The following is a 19507-nucleotide window of genomic DNA, read 5'->3' on the forward strand; positions in this document are numbered from 1 at the left end:
ATTCTGCGTGTGGGTAAAGGAAACAGATGTGCCACACATTTACCACAATGAGCTCTGCAGCTCTCATCATGAAGCCTGCATTATGTCCCTCAGCACGCATATACAACTTCTGTATGTGCATACATGAATTCATCTTTGCAACTGTGTGCAGCATGTGTATGTGCACTTATGTGTGTAAGCACATGCACGTTAATGTGTCAGAGAAGCTCACCATGCCATCGTTTAACTTCCTGCCTCATTGAATGAGAGCACGCCAGAAAACCACAGGTTGGTCACGTGACTCTGCAAGTCTTCCACTTTCTGTGTTCAGTTTTGTGCGGCACCAATCTTCATTTTAGATCAACTGACTACTAATTATGTTTTTGTTTTCTTTCACAATGATAGTGAAGAAATTATTCTCGTAAAAGACACACAGGAACCGAAAAGAGGAAGAGGAAGGACAAGCGGAGATGTGATGGACGTGACAGATGAGAACTGTAGTCCAGTCATCATCACGAATGGTGGTGAGTTTATTGTAGAGCTCTTACATTCTTTCTTTGCTTAAGTATACAATTGAAATAAGCTTGTATAGTATATATGTACTTTCTGATAGCAAATGCAGTTTAATGTTTAGGTATTAATAATAATAATAATAATAATAATAATAATAATAATAATAATAATAATAATAATGAGTAAGTAAACAATCCAATCACAATGAAAAAGAAGGTTTAAAGTGCAGTTTTTTTTAAGTGTGAAGCAGAGACTAGATGACTGTCACTTCTGTGTTTTGTGTCATTCAGATTATCCGGTACGGTGCACTGAGGAAGTACTTCTCCATTTCTTCACAGATGAGAGTCTGCAGGCCGGCATGGACTCACAACACTCTCCCGCCTCCTGCAGCGCCCCGCCAGCTCTCCCAGAGCTTAGACTGGTCCTCCTCGGCAGGAAAGGAGCAGGGAAGAGCGCAGCAGGCAACACCATCCTGGGAGGAGTAGGGGGCTTCGAGAGCGGGAAGCCCACGGAGGAGTGTGTGAAAAGGCGAGCTGATGTGGTAGGGAGGAAAGTCACAGTGGTAGACACCCCAGGGTGGGAGTGGTACTACCCGCTCAACAGCACCCCCAACTGGGTGAGGAGAGAGACTTTACGGAGTGTGTCACTTTGCCCTTCTGGACCCCACGCTGTGCTGCTTGTGGTGCGATCCTGTGCCTCAGTAACAGATGACTACATCAGTGAGATAGAGGAGCACCTGGAGCCGCTGGGAAAAGCAGTTTGGGAGCACACCATGTTGCTGTTTACCCGGGGAGACGAGCTAGGCCTGGTGTCAATGGAGCAACGAATCCTGACGAGCGGCCCGGCATTCCATAGGCTCCTCCAAAAGTGCGGGAACAGATACCATGTCCTGGATAACCGGAGCAAAGGAGACGGGACGCAGGTTAAAGAGCTGATAAGGAAGCTGGAGGAGATGGTGGAGGGGAAGAAGGATGGAAGCAGTCATTTAGAGATGGATGATACGGTCCTGGTGGGTCTGGAAGCAGACGGGAAGCGGAGAGCAAGGGAGAGGAGGAAGAAACAGAGGCAGATGGAGACGCAGATGCAGAGAGGGACCATTAAAGCTGCTCTAATGAGTGAGTTCTTCAGTCTGTTCAGTTTGTAAAACTCAAGCCCTTTCAAACACATGAAGTCATATCACAATCAGGCACAGAAAACCTGCTGAATGTATTCATTGGAAAATATAAACTAATGCTTAAAGCTGCACTTAACAATGGATCAAGTGACGAGGTGTGAAACTTGTAGCCCTTAGTGTCAAACCGAAAGAAATACCATCTAACCCTGTTTCCACCTGGTTTTAAAATCTATGAGGGTTCCAATCACGAGAGGGCAGCTCTAAGTACGTGTGTTCACACCTGGCAGCAGAATGCGTCTCCAAAGTGTCCTGAGTGACCACTTGTGATTGGATCTCACTTCCCAGGGTTTTTCCTGGCTCAGAATGGGCCTTTGAGGGGGGCAATGAGACAGTAAAGGCAATGAGACTGTGTTACCTTATTTGACAGAAATCTATGCATTTTCCTGCTATTTCTGACAATTTGATAAACAAAAATGTATATTATGGTTGAGTAAATAAAACCCCAATTAACAAAACTGCTTAAAAAAATTATATTTAAATAAATCACCGGGAGAATCCGGTACAGCCTGACTCTGGAGATAAAACTGAGATTAACTCTCATATTCAAGTTTATGTTCTGCTTGTTCAATGGTTGTTTGGTAAATTGCTCTTAAACACATTTAGAGAGGATTTGATATTTTTATTCTCAATTCTTGTCATTTTGGTGCTTGTGATTTTCCTTTTGGGCTGGCTTAAACCTCTTTGGGGGGGCGCCAAGAATTCCTCTATACAAGAAAAAACCCTGGATCTCACTTCCCCGCTCTACAGTACAGTCATGTGAAAAAATTAGGACACCCATGCTAAAGTTGACTAAAAAGAGGAATGAAAAAATCATCTTTTGGAAATTGATCTTAATGCCTTAATTAAAAAAATGAGGAAAAATCCAACCTTTAAGGACACCAACTTTCTTTGTGAATGAATAATGTATCGTAAATAAAGAAATGTTCTTCCTTAAAATACAGGGGGCATAAGTAAGTACACCCCTATGTTAAATTCCCATAGAGGCAGGCAGATTTTTATTTTTAAAGGCCAGTTATTTCATGGATCCAGGATACTATGCATCCTGATAAAGTTCCCTTGGCCTTTGGAATTAAAATAGCCCCACATCATCACATACCCTTCACCATACCTAGAGATTGGCATGGTTTTATTTCAGTTAGCCTAATAGCTGGTTTGATTTGCATTGAGAGATGATTTTATGGAAAGTACCCCATGCCAATCTCTAGGTATGGTGAAGGGGATGTGATGATGTGGGGCTATTTTAATTCCAAAGGCCAAGGGAACTTTATCAGGATGCATCCATGAAATAACTGGCCTTTAAAAATACAAATCTGCCTTCCTCCATGGGAATTTAACATAGGGGTGTACTTACTTATGCCCCCTGTATTTTAAGGAAGAACATTTATTTATTTACGATACATTTTTAATTCACAAAGAAAATTTGTGTCCTTAAAGGTTGGATTTTTCCTCATTTTTTTAATTAAGGCATTAAGATCAATTTGCCAAAGATGATTTGTTTATTCCTCTTTTTAGTCAACTTTAGCATAGGTGTCCTAATTTTGTTCACATGACTGTATATGAAAATAAAAACGTACATCATTACCATTTGCATAGGCTGGGTTGTTTGTGTGTGTGAATATAAATGTCAGTTGTTACTCTCACATGCAATGAAAAAGCGCTGCCATCAGTCTGTGTGCCGAAAGAAGGATGTCTACTGACGGGCGCCGGAGAGAAAGATGTTTTTTTTTTTTAAGATTATTTTTGGGGCATTTTAGGCTTTTATTGACAGGACAGCTGAAGAGATGAAAGGGGAGAGAGAGGGGGAATGACATGCAGTAAAGGGCCGCAGATTGGAGTCGAACCCCGGGCCAGCTGCGTTGAGGAGTAAACCTCTATATATGGGCGCGCGCTCTACCAACTAAGCTATCCGGGGGCCCGAGAAAGATGTTTTTAAGGGTCTCTGCGTGTCCAGCTCACGTTTGTAACGTTAGCTTCTAACTGAATCTCTTTTTCTAGCCATTTTAAGTCACTGCTAAGTGATATCACACAGTCATGAATTCGGGGACGTTTTATGAAACTAAAATTAAGGTTATTGTATTCTGGCGGCTGCCTTTTCCAGGCAAATGCGGGACCAGAGCTCCAGACAGCCATAAGGGCAGGCAGCACTGGAACAAAAACACAGAAACATCACCAACAGTATGATGAATCTCAATGCGTCCTGGGTGCATTCACACCTGTACTTCGAACTGTCCATTGATCGGATCACTCAGGACGGATTTTAATACCAGGTGGAAACGTTTCTGACTCTTAGCTTAATAAAGCGTTTTAAGGTATTTGAACTCATTGTTTCGATTTTCCGACCAGCAACCCTTCTCAGTGTCATTTCCAGAAGCAGCAGGCAGCGGTTTTCAGCCAAAAAAACTCTGATTAACCCACTATAGGCCTACACTACCTGCCCAGCACCAAACAACAGACAACAAAGTGGAGCATTCAGCAGCTAAACAGATATTTCCTTCAGGAGTCAGTGGAGACCAAAAGCTAAAAAAAGAGTAAATATTGGACTTGAATTCATCAGGTGGCTGTGAATATGATGTTTGAAATGACTGTGTAGGTAACTTGTTTGCTAACACATTAGCATTAACAACTTATTGAGCTAACAAGCTAGCAGTGGCTGTGTCTGTTGGCTTGTTTTTCTGGCCCCTAGTGGCCAAAATTCCTTCATTTTTATCAGAGCTGAACTTGAGCTACAAATTTGTTTCACCACAAATCTGTACCTTTATCAATTCCAGGCGATGGTCTTCAGGGTTCAGAGCTAGACGCCCGCCAGTCGTTCTCCAAGGTTCCCCGACGTCTGACTGAGGTCAGGCTGGTTCTCCTGGGCGAGCGTGAAACAGGAAAGAGCTCTGCCGGGAATACCATCCTGGGCAAAATGGGCTCCTTTCAGGCCGGGGCAGTGACAGAGGAGTGCGTCTGTCAGCAAGCGGAGGTGGCCATGCGGCTGGTGACGGTGGTGGACACTCCCGGCTGGGAGGGAGGTGTGGCGGGGGCCACACCTGAGAGGGTGAAGAGGGAGATTGTCAGCAGCGTGGCCTTGTGTCCTCCAGGGCCCCACGCGCTCCTGCTGAGTTTGAGGGTGGATACACTGGTGAGGGTAGCACATGTGAGGGAACATCTGGAGCTTCTGGGCGAGGGTGTATGGAGACACACAATATTGCTGTTCACCCACGGGGATCAGCTTCGGGAGGGGGTGGATATCGAGCAGCACATCCAGGGTGGGGGCAGGGATCTCCAGTGGCTGCTGGAGAAGTGCAGGGGCAGGTACCACGTCGTCAGCAGCCTAGATGGAGGAGGAAGAGGAAGTGAAGGCTCCATTAAGGTGACAGAGCTCCTGCAGAAGGTAGAAAAGATGGCGGCGGTGAACAGGTGTGAGGCTTTCTCCGGCCTAGTTCAGGAGGTTATAGATCTGAGCCGCCACAGGAACGAGAAGTTCAACCAGCGGCTGAAGGACATGGGAGATAAAATGCTTCGCCAGGAGGACGAGTTAAAAAATATTAGAGACAGGGAGATTAAAAGAATCGGGTGGTTTTTTGAGAGGAAGAAGAAGGGGAAATCACCCGGAAAAGCCGACTTTCAAAGGGAAGAAGAGGAGGAAGAGAACAGGAGGATGGGAGAAAGGAAGAATGATGGGGAAGTTGAGGGGGAGCTGGAGGAGAGGATGCGATGGCTAACAGAGGATAAAGAGAGAGAAATTCAGGATCTGAGCATAGAAAATGAGAGAATCCACGTGGCGCTAACCCAGAGCAGACGGGAAAGGGACGAGACGATGCTCAGGCTGGAGCTAAAAGAGAGAGAGATGGAGGAGCTGAAAGAAAGAATTGATGAGCAGCAACTGAAGCTGCTGGACCTTGAGCGTGCTGGTGTAGCAAATGAACATGAGAGAAAACAGAGGGAGGATACCATCAAAGCAAAGAAGCAAGAGTGGTTGAGTGAGGTTAAGAAATTGGAAGACAACATAGAGCTGCAGAAGAAAGAGAAAGCAGAGTGGATGGAAAAAGTTGATTCTTTAAAAGCAGAAATGGACGAGACTAAAAGACATATTGATGATATGCTCGAGAGAAAAGAACAAGAAAGAAACAGGGTGGTGGCAGAGATGGAAGAAAAACTTAAAGAGATGGAAGTCAAACTGCTTGAAAAAGACAAAGAGCTGGAAAAAACTAGGAAGAATGCCTCAGAGGAAAAGCAGATAGCTCACGCTATCATAAAACAGTGTGAAGAAGATACGGAAAGGAAAGTTGAAGAAATTAAATCACAACATAGGAAAGAGATGCATGAGAAAGAGGCAGATATACAAGGCATACAACTGCAGCATCAGGAAGAGATGGCCAGAAAAATCAGAGAAATAGAAAAAATGATGGAGACAATGAAAGTTCAACACCAAGAAGAAATTGATCAAAAGTTTAAAGACAATGCAGAAGATATGGAAAGAGTCAAACGGCAGCATGACAATGAAATAAAGGAAACACAGCAAGAAAAACAAAGAAAGATTGCAGAGCTGAAAGAGCAGTTTGCAAAAGAAACAGAGGAACAAATGCAAGTAAAAAAGAGAGAGATAGCAGAGTTAACAGAAGGAAAAATGCTGGAAAATGAAAAAGAGAAGGAAATGATTCATCTTACCTACAAAAAAGACATGGCACAGATGATGCGAGAGAAAGAAAAAGAGGTAGACGTGTTAAAACTGCAGCATCAGGAAGAAATGGCAAGAAAAATGAATGAAATGGAAAAACTAATGGAGACGAGGAGAGTGGAACACAAGGAGGAAATAGACAGAAAAGTGAAAGCGAAAGAGGAAGCTGTGGAAAGAGTCCAGCAGCAGTACAGTGGTAAAATAAGGGACTTGGAGCACCAAACACAACGGCAGATTAAAGCGCTGAAACAACAGTTTGCAGAAGAAATTGAGAAACAATTGCAGGAAAGACAAAGACAGATAAGAGAGTTGGAGCAAAAGCACATCGCCCAAACAGAGGAAAAAGCGCGAGAAAATGAAAAACAGCAGAAAGTGATGAATGAAAACCATGAAAAATACATTTTGCAACAAATGCAAGAGAGAGACCGACTAATCGAGGAGTTAAAACATCAGCACATTAATGAAATCAAAGAAACAATGCAAGAAAGTGACAAAGAAAAGGAAAGACTTGTTATGAATCTCAAGAAAGAGATGGAGCAAAGACTGCAGGAAAAGGAAAAAGAGATAGATGAGATCAAAGTAAATGTGAAAGAAATGAAGGAACAGCTGCAACAAAAGGAAGAGAAAGAACTCGATAATTTAAATTACAAGCAAGAAATGGAGCAAAGACTGAGAGAAAAAGAAAAAGAAATTGAGGGGATGAAGCTCAATGTCAAAGAAATGAATGAAAAGCTGCAACAAAACGAAGAGAAAGAAATTGATCATTTAAAGGACAAGAAAGGCATGGAGCAAAGACTGGAGGAAAGACAAAGAGAAACAGATGTGATAAAAGAACATTTAAATGAACTTTTAAACCACAAGAGACAGATGGAGCAAAAACTCCAAGAAAAAGAAAGAATGATAGAAAAATTGGATCAGCATGTAAAGGATGTTGACGAAATCCTGCGGAGAAAGGAAGACGAGAGAGGAGAAATTATTCTCAATCAAAAGAAAGAGGCAGAGCAGCGACTGCAAGACAGAGAACGAGAGATGGAGGAGATGAAACGGCAGCTTTTAAACGACACGGAGAGAAAACTAAAAGAAAAGGAAACTGAGATTGAAAGTGTTAAACAACAGGCCGACTCCAGGGAGATGGGATGGAGGGAAGAGCAGAGGAAGAAGGACGAGAAAGGAGAAACCGAGTTGAACCGACTGTTAAAAATCATTGACAACAAAACAAATGAAATAGCACAAGCGGAATGCCTTCTTGCAGAGAGAGACAGTGAGAATGACGAGGCAAAAAAGACATGTGCCAACTACTTGAAAGAAATTGAAGAGCTGAAAGAAAGCATTAAAAACCAAACATCCAGTATCATCGAAATACAGCAGCGTCATGCAGAGCAGGACAGAAAAAAAGATGCTGAAATGATGACAAAACTTCAGGAGAAAGAAGAACTGAAGCAGAGAGAGAGAGAACACGAGAAAGAGACCATCCAACTGAGGCTAACAATCGAGCAGACAAAGTCCGAGCTGAAGGAGCTCATCAACAAGATGGACATGGAGATGACGAGCATGATTCAGAATTATGAAAAGGAGATTGCGGGAAGGAACGAGAGCATGGAATCCATGGCAAAGGAGAAGGAGTGCGCTATAAGTCGTTCGGAGGAAGCCACAGAGAAATATGAGGAATGTCGGAGGAGAGTTGAGGAGCTGCAGGAGCAAAATGAGAAGCTGAGAAAAGAGACGGACAACCTCAAAATAAAGTGCGAGGAGCTGAAGACGGAGAGCGAAGAAGAAGTTAGAAAACATCTCAGGGGATATGAACAGCAGGTGAAGAGCACAGAGGCAGAGATCGGGGGATTAAAGGAGGCGAATGACAAACTACAGGTAGCGATGGCAAGGATGAAAGAGAGAGTGGGTGAGGCAGAAAGGCAGATGAATGAGATGAGAGTGCATGTCCAGAAAGAAAGTGAGTTTAGAACGAAGGTTGAGGAATTCTTAAAAAGGGAAAAAGAAGTAGAGGAAAGGGAGCAGGATCTGAATAGAAACAAAGAAGAGTTGAGCAAACGAGGACATGAACTCGATGCAAAAGAGCAGGAGCTTGTTGAAAAAGAGGTAAAGTTGGAAAGCAAGGAAGAACAACTTAGCAAATGGGAAGAAAGGCAACAAAAAGAGCAGGAAGAAAAAGATAAATGTGAGCATGATGTGAGTATGAGAGTGGAAAATATCAAGAAAAAGGAACAGGAGCTAGAGAGCTTGCTAAGAGCTCTGGAAGGCAAACAGAAAGAGCTAAACTATCACGGTCAAGATCTTCAGGAGAAGGTAAAAGGGCAGAGAGATCACGGGAAGGAGCTGAAAGACAGGGAGTATTACCTAAGAAATGAAGAACAGGAGTTGCTCAACTGGAAGACAGAGTTGCAAATGCAAAATGAGCGTGTAAACTCTACAACGCAGCAGTTAGATGAGATGGGGAGAGACTTGGCTCTGCTGAAGGAAGAACTTCACAACAAAGAGAACAACTTAAAGGTGTTACTTAAGAAATTGGGAAAATGGGAACAGAATCTTAAAGAACGGGAAGAAGGGTTGCTCAAAAGAGAGAATGGAGAATATGAGGTTGGTTACAATGTGGGAGTCCATGAGGGGAATTCTTTCGATCTGACAGCTGCAGTTGAGAGCTCAGAAGACGACTTGCATTTAATGTACCGAGATGTCAGTGAGAGAAGGGAAGAAGGAAGAGGAAGAGAGTCAGGAAGAGGAGAAAAGGATAGGGAGGATCAGAGGATGAAAACAGCATCGTCGGCTGCAGAGAGCAATAACTGTCACCTTGAAACACTAAAAGAGATGGAGATGGCTGAGGAAAAGGAAGAGATGAGAGGAAGAGGAGAGGAGACAAGGAAGAAAAAAAGCAGAGAGGATCTGAAGAGTGCAAAGGTTATTCGAGAGTTTGAGTTTTTATCTGCAAGTCAGGGTCACAGAAGCTCAAACAACAAAGATCTTCCTCGGTCGGGTTTGAGGGTGGTGGTGTTAGGGGAGTCCTGGTCGTCTCGCTCCCCCGCTGGTGTCACCATCCTGTGTGGACAGGCATCCAAACACGACGGGTCTACCTTCAGGCCCTGGAGAGGTCAAGTAGCCGGACGCCGACTTACAGTCGCAGAACCGCTCGGTCTGAAGTGGCGAGATGGGCCAGATCTGACCAACACAACGCAAAGGAAAAGCATTCTCGACGGCATCTCCTGGTGTCACCCTGGACCTCACGTCGTCCTCCTACTCATTCCCGCCTTCTTAACCTGCACACAGAAGTACAGGAGAGCAATAGAGGAGCACATGAGTTTGTTTGGGGAAGACATTTGGCAGCGCACGCTGGTGCTGTTCACATGGGGGGAAATGTTAGGGGAGAGCGCAGAGCAGCACATCCTGAGGAACGGGGAGCTAATGGGGCTCGTAGAGAGATGTGGGGGCAGGTATCATGTGCTTGGCAGCAAAAAAAGTCCCTCTTTGATTGAGAGATTGTTTGAGAAGATGGAGGATATGGTGACTTTGAATAGCAGAGAACTGTGACGAGACTATGAATTTATCATGTAAAAATAGTGCCTTTCATCTTACGTGAATATTTTTGAATAAAGTGGTGGAAGAAGTACTCCGATGCTTTATTTACTGTAAGTCAAAGTACCAACATCACAAAGTTTTAATTAGAATTTTAAATTTTCAAATGGTCACAAGATAAATGTGGGGGGGTCGTGAGATGATTTATGGGACAGGAAACAAAAAGAACAAAAACTTCTGCTATATTAATCCGTATTCATTTTTTGACTTTTCTCAAATCTTTGCTTTTTGGGTAAAAAATTTGATATTTCACTTTGAGCCTCAAGTCTAGAGGAGAATCACTCTTGCGAAATGTAACAAAAAGTCCCAACTAGACAGATTTAAAAAGATTTACAACTGCTGTTTTAATCTTAAACATTACATTGTATTTTATAAACGTTATGTTGTTGTGTATTTGTTTTTTTGCGTGTGAAATCTTAATCTGAAAAGTAAGCAGTTACTAAAGCTTTCAGATAAATGTAGTGGAGTGAAAAGTAGAATAGTACACTCTGAGATGTAGTGGAGTAGAAGTATAAAGAAGCAGGACATGGAAATACTCTAGTAAAGTAAAAGTACTTCAAAGTTGTACTGCAGTACAGCACTTGATAATTGCTGAATTTAACATCCTGCTTTCTGAATAATTCATATACATATTCATTACTTATTTATTGCTTTAAAAAAAAAATCTTTAAAAATTCTAAATGACCTGCAAATCCGTCTGACTGACACAGACTTGCCTGCTCCCTCCACAAGATGGGGACCTTGTGTCAGTGTAGAGACGACTCTGAGCACCAAAGTAATCAGTGTTAAATGTCACTGATGACAAGAAGTTGATGGCGAAAGTATAGTAAAGCTAGTCAAAAAAAATGTTTTAACCGTGTTTTACAATTTTGTGTGTAAATGGCTACTTTTAAAAGGAAAGAGTACACAAAGCCTGACTAGCAGGCCTGTGCTCCATCTTGACTGGAGGCATTTAAGGAGAACCAAACCGTCTCGCAATTATAACCCCAGGGAGCCTGCCGCATGCTGAGAGGACTCCTGCTTTGACAAGTAAATTATGACTCTTGATGAGAGGAGTACGCCGTTTTCATAATGCAATTTTTGACAGCCAGGAAAATGCGGGTGGATACATACAACAACTTCCATCATCCATAGAGCCAGATGCAACAACCAAAAACACTTGTGTGCAATCATCAGGCTAATAATTATGGAGTGTGAGTGCTGGTCTGTATCTAACATGGCAGCAATGTTTTTTTAATCTGTCCATTCAATGTGAGCTGCCTTTGGAGGCAAATGAGAGGGTGTTGTGTCAAGATGGATCTCCTGCTTCTTTGATCATCCCTGCAGGGTGTGACTGTTTTCAAAGCATCTGTGGATAAATGAAAAAAAAAAAAAGTTGTCAAATTGCGGTTGATGCAGACATCATTTTCATACATTTTAGCATAATGTTTTAAACATATCAGGTATCCAGCACAAACTCAAGTCATAATATATCATTAGCAACACCCTTTTAAATGTCTAAATCCTTAGATTTACAATCACATAGCTCATTTCAACACACTAGATTTATTGATTATAAGCTTGGAGTGATTGCAGAGTGCATGATGGTTTTCTGCAAAATTCCAAGACATGGTTATTAGTGGTTTAGTTTTAAATGTTTTAGGCTGTTTGAAGTTTTAACCTCATCAACAGTGTTGCAAGACAAAAACTTTTTGAGTACAGTACATCATAAGAAATGTATGTTGCACAGCCAAACATCAATAGATAAATAGATTTCCAGTCCTAATAATGAGCATTATTCTAATTATTCTAAAGAGAGTACTATGTTATAAAAAAAATACCAAATACCTCATTATGCAAAATTTAGAAGAAATGTGTTTACAGGACATTTTGGGAAATATGCTTATCTAGCCTATGCTTATTTCTCATGTCTGTACAGTAGAGCTATAACAATTCAAATTAATTGTCTTATAAAGAATTGCGATTAACAATATCGTTTTTTCTTTCAGTCAAATATCTATTTTTCAGACAAATTAAACTGTTTAATGAATCCCAGGATACATCTTTTGGTTATATCACTGTTATGCAATCCAGATAATGTAATAACACAAGTAAACCATGCCTCTTTATCATCATAAAACATTGTATTTGTTTCTAAAATGAACATAAAACTGATAATTACCATCAGGCATACCCCTTAGGACCTTAGCTTAGCTAATGTTGGCAAATAATTATGGTTAAACAAAGAAACAGCAATACTTACAAAACATTGCGGTTAGACAATTATGCAATTACAGGCCTACTGTACAGCACATATGAAGCTACAGCCAGCAGCAGGTTAACATAGCTTAGCAAAGTGACTTTGGTAAATAACCCTACGTAAAACCCCAAATTGTTGCTTTTTACCCATGGTTGTTACAACCAAGATATCAGATGAAACAACCAAGATATAAATGTTAATTAGTGAGCTGTAGAGGTGCTGGTAGGCTAGGGTGACCAGATTTCCCGGAACTAAAACCGGGACACTTTGCGCGTGACTCTAGCGCTCGTGCAAGTACATGCTTCGGCTTGTTAACGTGAACATGTGCCAGCCCAGGTCAGACATAGACACAGACAGATTAGACACAATTTTGCCAACAGCACACATAGGCCTACTGCTCACAACATAATGGGGTATCTCAGTTAATATTCATGAATGTTCTTGGTATGTAGCCTACATATCTAAGAAATAATATTAAAAGACACTGAGTGAGTTTCGTGTAGGACCAACTTTATTTTTCAGAATTAAAGCATTCTTTTGGAAAATGCACCCACTGAACTTGTGAAAAGGTATTTTTCATTGCATGGCACTAAACGAATTATTTGGAACTACTGCCACAGGCTTGAACTAAAGTTATGGTAACACTTTACGGTAAGGGTACATGAATTATGAATTCATGCATGAATTAATTCATGATTTGTGCATTACTTCATTCCTTTATCAGGAATTGACATGAGTTCATAGCCTCTCATTCATGACCTCATGTACATGCATGAACACAGTTGTGTTCAAATCAGAATTTGTGCAGTGATGACCACATTTTTTTTTACAGAAAAATAAATAATCATCATCATGCTTAATAAATCATAATTCATAATGATGTGCCCACGTACCTAATGCTTTAGTTGTGTTGTTCATGTATGAGGTCACGAATGACAGACTATGAACATGTCAATTCCTGATGATTCATGGGATATTAAGGAATGCAGTAATACATAAATCATTAATTACATAATGCATAATAATACATATATCAATTAATTCATGCATGAATTCATGACATGTACCCTTACTGTAAAGTGTTACCAGTGTTATTCTAACCAACAACCCACACACACAAATGTAATCTAATTTGATGTAGCAGATAGCTTCCCAATTGGAAACATTTTCCAACAAAAATACATTTCGTATATTTGTTAGAGGAGTGAATTTGCTCAAGAATCAATTTGTTGGCTGAAAGCCTACTGTGAACACAGGTATCAGCAAAATGGGCCCGTGTGACGAGTAGCACCTTTAAGGTGGGAACGGTCATACGGTTCCTCTCATCAGTCCATGTGTTGTTCATGAGCGAAAAGATCTGCTCAATGGGAGCATTTGTGCCTGGTAGACACATGGCGAACTGACAAAGGAGACCTACATTTTTGAACAGAATCTCCCTGCTTTTGAAATGTGCGAACATTTCCACCGCGAACATTTCTTTCACTGTCTATGGTTAAAATGAGACAGATAAAAAGAGGCATTGCAACAATGTTTACAAATATACATTGTAACGCTGGCTGCACAGATTATGCAGACGCAGACCGCTACGAATGACTGACACACACACACATTGTTAAAACCATACGCTAGACGCTTTATTAGTCTTTCTTTCTTTCTTTCTTAATGATCGGGCTATGATAAGACCACGTTGGCTATGTAATCGCTGACAACCGGGACAATTTCATAGTGGTTGGTGTAAACCGGGACATTTTATCATCCCGACAGGCTTTTGTCCGGGACGTCTGGTCACCCTATGGTAGGCAGATTTTGTTACCTTTGGACAGAGCAAGTCTAACGGTTTTCCCTTGTTTCCAGTCTTTGTGCTAAGCTAAGTTATCTGGCTCCTGGCTGTAGATTCATATTTAGCTAATGCACAGACATGAGAGTGGTATCAAACATCTTCAGGAACTTAAGAAAATCATTATTAGTTTTCTTACTGAGAGTTCGATGAGAAGATCAATACCACCCTCATGTTTATGCGATAGCTAAATATGAAGCCATGCAGAAAGTTAGCTTAGCCTAGTGTAAAGATAGGTAAAAAGCTAGCTTGACTCGGTCTAAAGTAACGAAATACACCTACCAGCAACTCTGAGGCAATGATTAACACTTTATATCTTGTTCTGCACAAAAACGGTGGTTTTACCGGTGGTTAAGCTAACTGGCTTCTGGCTGTAGATTGATATTTAGCTAACACACAAACTCCAGGAAGAGTAGCTGTGCACAGCTAATGGAGATCATATAATAAACTAAACTAAACAAAGATATGAAAGCGGTAATAATGTTCTCATCCAACCACTCTGCAAGATAGTGAATAAGCATAGTGCCCAAAATGTCTAATTATTGTTTTAAAATGATGCATTAGTCCTTCAGGATATAGTATCTTTTTATTTCAAAAATACATGGTGTTCTAATATTTGAATATTTTGGTTGTTGTTTGGTGTTGGAACAAGAAGTCATAGGATATGTTTAGGGATCTTAAGATACAAAACAGCATTGCCATGTTTCCTTTATAAAAACACATTCCTTAACCTAAGCTGAATGATAATGATCTAAAGGTTTATTAACACCAAGGTTAGATAATTTTAGGCATGACGATTTAACAAGTACAAGCATGGAAAATGTGTTTTTTAAGTGAACTTTGATCTCAACACCCATCACGTGCTTTCTTCTTTTCATTCAAGGCCTTTCAGGAAACAGAAATTACCACTATATCTACAAGTTCAAAGGTGAATCCTTCCTCCATATCCACAAACAGTGAATGATAAAACCACTCTTGGGCACTCATTTCGGTTTTAGCTGACATTAGTTCAGATTGAGGCAACATGGTAACCCTAATTTATCTTTATTTGGAGCCTTTTAATGTCCTGAATGAGGCTTTTTGGGATATATGGATGGGGCCACATTTACATGCTCTACAATAGATGGAAACAGTCAATCATGTCTACAAATGTTGGAAACCAAATTACTGGGCTGTGTTAAAACAGAAGTTAATGGTTAGACTGATTTCTATTAAAGTCTGTGCACTCTCATTTGAATAATGGTGCTTCCAACAATATATTTTTTTTCCAGTACTTGACCCAGGAGGGAAGTAAATGGCATTCCGCTTTAACACCTCCATTAATATTCAAGTGGCTTTAATACTCCAGGTTTATTTTTGACTCACCGTAATTAGCATGACAGTCTGGTGCTAGTTTATAATAAATCATGTTCTGATTGTGTGTTTGGATGTCGGTGGAATAGACTATGGGTCTCATTACAAAAGATACATAGCTATTATGAAAGAATAGCTACATGTCAGTATTATGAAAAACTAAAATTATTTTGTCATTAAATACATAATAATTTTGTTCACTTCACGTTTCAGGATCATTGTAGCACAAAATTGGATTTTCTTGCATGTGAGTTGTCATTTTGAGTATGTTTCCATTTCGAAGTGTATCTCGCTTTGGATGAAACTGTGTTGGTTTAATTTGACATTGGTTTTCTTCTTTTATGGCTATGACAAAAGACAACCACTCTGTCAATGTTTGCCTTTAACTATGTAAATCCCTTTGTTGTTACCAATTTCAATACAGCACAATTTATAAGGGGTTTTACAAGCTGTAAATAATGTATTTAATAATGGTTAATAAGTAATGTACTGTAGCTTTATAGATCAGTGCAAAGGGACACTTACTTTGAGCAATCTCTTTAACTCAGTAAGTCCCCTAAAATAGACTAATTCAACAACTTTATACAGTATGTTCATATTAATAAGTGGTTAATGGATATTGGTTCAGATGTGGTCAAACAGTCCATTTGAGGGGACTTCCTGATGATATTTTTTTTATATTACAGTAACTTTAATAATTACTTTTCTGCAGAGGTCCCCGCTCAGGAGATAGTAAGCAAAATGTCTGGTGTAGTGGACAGGTAGGTATGTGCATGATCGTGGCTGTAAAGGTCAATGCTGGTCCCTCGAGGGTGAGGATTTATATTCAACCTGATGGACCATGAGGAATTCCAGATCTGCCCACCTCGGCCACTTCCCGGTGGGTACATTTAGATAACGTTAACCTTTCAGAATTAGATCATCGACCAGCCATGGTCTCACACAGGCCCTCTGGAATCTGTACCCGAAATAGTTGAAGCGCAAGGGAGGGCCACAAAAGCACAAAATGTTCCTGATGGGGTAAAGAGGTGGCCAGATGTGTGCGAGAACAGAAGCTTAAAGTTCAGCTGATCTTGAAAGTAGCGTCGACTGTTGATGTGTAAAATGAGGAAATCACAGTTTTTAAATAAGTGAATGTTTAAGATTTTTAACAAAAACTAGGAAAAAATACTTGATTCTGGCATTTTTGTGTTCCTCTGTGTGTATTGCTGCCTCGCCTCTCTCTGCCCACTCCTTTCCCGAGGAGGGACGGAAGAAAGAGCGAGGAAGAGGAGACGATGCTGCAGATGATGAATCCCCCTCTGGATTGCATCCTTTTCTGCTGAGTGCGTCCAGTGGGCCAGAGCCAGGTCCTGGAATCTAGCTAATGAGACACACCCCCCGGGGGCCCTGTGTCATCCTATTGGCTGAGCGGCTGAGCGGCTGAGTGGCTGGTGGCGGTCAAAACGATTGGCTGATCGAGTCCTGCGCAAGCAGCTCTCAGAGCGTGTTACAAATCAAAACTCAGTGTTCTCATCTAGTACGGCACACAGTAAAGAAGCTAAATGAGCCGAGTGAAATGAATACTCAAACTAACGTTTCCAAAATTATAAAAAACCACAGGTTAAATATGAAGAATTTTTACTCTTTACCACATATTTGATGTGATCACATGATTATTACATATTTATATTTCTGTGAATGTAGCTTATTTCCAAGTGCTGTTTTTAACTATTTTAAGACTTTTCAGTGGCTACATTTTTACTCATACTGTATCTAAAGCAATGTCATACACCACATTTAACTCTATCTAAAGCAGTTTGACTTTATTTAATTTTTTATATGTTAAGCTTCCATTTTATAGCTGAATGAGTTACGATGCCTTCACAGTCAATTTTTTTCAGGGCTGTAATTCATTCTGTTTCCAAGGTTCAATTGAACTGAAACACACCATGAGATCCTCCAGATATGATGGCTTATTTCCACTCACTGAAAGAAATAAATACATATAGATTTAATTTATTCAGTGAGATATCTGAGGGGCAATGAAAGCGACATGTCGTGTATCTTGCAGCATGAATAATATATTGTATTTTTTACCCAGAGCAAAAGGCAGAACCTCTCATCTGTAATGTCCTACAAATATTTTTAGTTGCACTTTTGGCTGCGATAAACACAATCTGGACGTTTAGTGCAAAGAGGAACATCTTCATGAGCATTAACCAATGTTAAACATGTAAACATAAAAGGGAAACTATTTTGCCAACAAGAGGTGCAAGACAAGTTCAAGACATTAGAAAAGTACTACAGTCCAGCAAAGGATGTGAAAAAGTTGGACCTGCCGTCTTTTCACCCCATCTTTGACATTTTGCTTCTCCGTCTCAATGGCCTACTTGGAGCTGTGAGGCGAGTTCAGCTAAAGGTCAGGATGCAAGAGGAGAGGATGATGAACATTTCTGGTTATAAGTAAGGGTCCTCTGATTAGCTCATGGTGGCAGATGCCTGAAGGCTAAGAAATGGAAAAAAGAGAGCAGGAGGATGAAGAGGGAATGGCTACAACCAGGAGGGAAATTGAAGATGTGACTTTGGAATGTGACCACCCCTCCTACATAGGCGCAAGACACCCAGAGTGAAAACGAGGTCTCTTTCAACTCCCAGAGTGAAAGAGACCTAGTTGTTCTGCGTCTCTTTAAATAAACCATCCATGGTAGAAAGTGGTAAATAACGAAAAGATTGACGCCGCAGTCTACAGGATAGATGTACAGACCAGGGGTCAGCTGTTTGAGACAGAAAGCTGCTGTGTATTTTTAATCCACACTATCAGAGCAACATGTCTTTGAGTGTCGAACTGCCCATCTCTCTCTCTTTCTCCTCGCTTTCATAGATTGTCAATTTGCATCATTTCACGATCTCTGTTTGCTTTGCCCATTTAATTGTCCGCCGTTGGCTCTGTCCTCATTTGGACAGTCATAGAGTCAGTGTGTACCATCATATTTGCCTATTTAATCAAAGTGAGCTCACATTATAACAGATGTGCTATTGTCTGAATGCCCAGCAGCAGGATTCATAGTTCACAGAAGATGAGCGCTCTTTAGTGGTGAACAGTGTCCCATCGGTACAGTAGGCCTATGTACTCTATGCTGTGTTTTGCTCATTATTTAATGCATGCAGATGTACAGATACAGGCATGCAATAATTCACACCCTTGGGCAATGTTTATTTTTCTGTATCTACTATCATGCCTTGATATTTTGTCCATGTCATTTTTTTTTCTGCTCTCTACGCGGTCTCATTCTGTGTACACAAACACAAACACACACACACACACACACACACACACACACACACACACACACACACACACACACATTTGAATTCTTTTATTTGGCTCTAAAAGGCATAGCAAGAAAACACACAAGATCCAAATACTATGAGAAGCGTTATTGACAAGGTGACAGTCTTTCATTTGTAATACTCCACACATTAAGGGTAAACAAAACATCTCCCTCTCCATATCTGCATGCTCCCTATGATGGCTGAAACAGAGCAACATTTTGCAAGTCTTTTAGCCTCCATTTTTTTACAGCCCCCCTAGCTGGATCCCCCTGACCACATTCTTATGGACATGTCCCAGACTTCCAAATACCAGAATTATTAATTTACATTTGTATCCAAGTTGGTGAATGAGATCTGCCAAAGATTGATATTTCAGTAATTTGGAATAGTAGCAAATGTCCATATACAGATCAAAACAGCAGCCCACCTCAAAGATACATACAGACTTCATAACCTCATTTACGATTACAATGTCAGGGGTATTTGGGATGTTTTTGAAGCAGTCACTGTCAGATGTGTTATGATGGAACCAGTTTAGTTTTACAGTGGTGTGCTTGTAAATCTTGCTATCATGTCCATAGTTTATCTTTTGCAAGTCCTTTGCAACCAGATCAACCAGATGGTCATGTCTGGCCACATACAGTCCTTTATAGTTGAAACATCCGTTTAGTATGTGTGCAACAGTTTCATTCTCCTGTTGAGTTGGATGTAATATGCAGTAGGGTTCGTACTTTGATGGGTACCATGTTGCCAGATTATACCTGGTTGGAAAACCCTGTAATCTTGCTTTAATCATGAATATTAGGATGTCATCTGAGATTGAGGGGTTTGTCAGGATAGAATGAGATACAG

The 19507-nt window shown here is 40.8% G+C and overlaps 1 protein-coding gene across 2 annotated transcripts; it reads left to right on the forward strand.

Moving 5' to 3' along the window:
* The first annotated feature begins 268 nt into the window (after positions 1–268).
* Positions 269–9946, forward strand: LOC144534616 (uncharacterized). 2 transcript variants are annotated; one of them, XM_078276624.1, is made up of 3 exons: positions 269–503; positions 783–1607; positions 4435–9946. In XM_078276624.1, exons 1-3 carry the CDS (start codon positions 455–457, stop codon positions 9864–9866), a joined length of 6306 nt encoding a protein of 2101 aa, XP_078132750.1. In that variant the 5' UTR covers positions 269–454; the 3' UTR covers positions 9867–9946. The 2 variants fall into 2 exon arrangements, with proteins under 2 accessions (XP_078132750.1, XP_078132751.1); XM_078276625.1 differs by having other exon boundaries at positions 831–1607.
* The last annotated feature ends 9561 nt before the right edge of the window (positions 9947–19507 follow it).

The sequence above is a fragment of the Sander vitreus genome, chromosome 19 (genome assembly GCF_031162955.1).
Source record: "Sander vitreus isolate 19-12246 chromosome 19, sanVit1, whole genome shotgun sequence".
NCBI classification, from domain to species: Eukaryota; Metazoa; Chordata; class Actinopteri; order Perciformes; family Percidae; genus Sander; species Sander vitreus.

Coding starts and splice junctions, on each gene's coding strand:
- LOC144534616 (XM_078276624.1), top strand. CDS start 455: ATGGACGTGACAGATGAGAACTGTAGTCCAGTCATCATCACGAATGGT. Junction 504..782: donor AGTCATCATCACGAATGGTG/GTGAGTTTATTG, acceptor TGTGTCATTCAG/ATTATCCGGTACGGTGCACT. Junction 1,608..4,434: donor CATTAAAGCTGCTCTAATGA/GTGAGTTCTTCA, acceptor TATCAATTCCAG/GCGATGGTCTTCAGGGTTCA.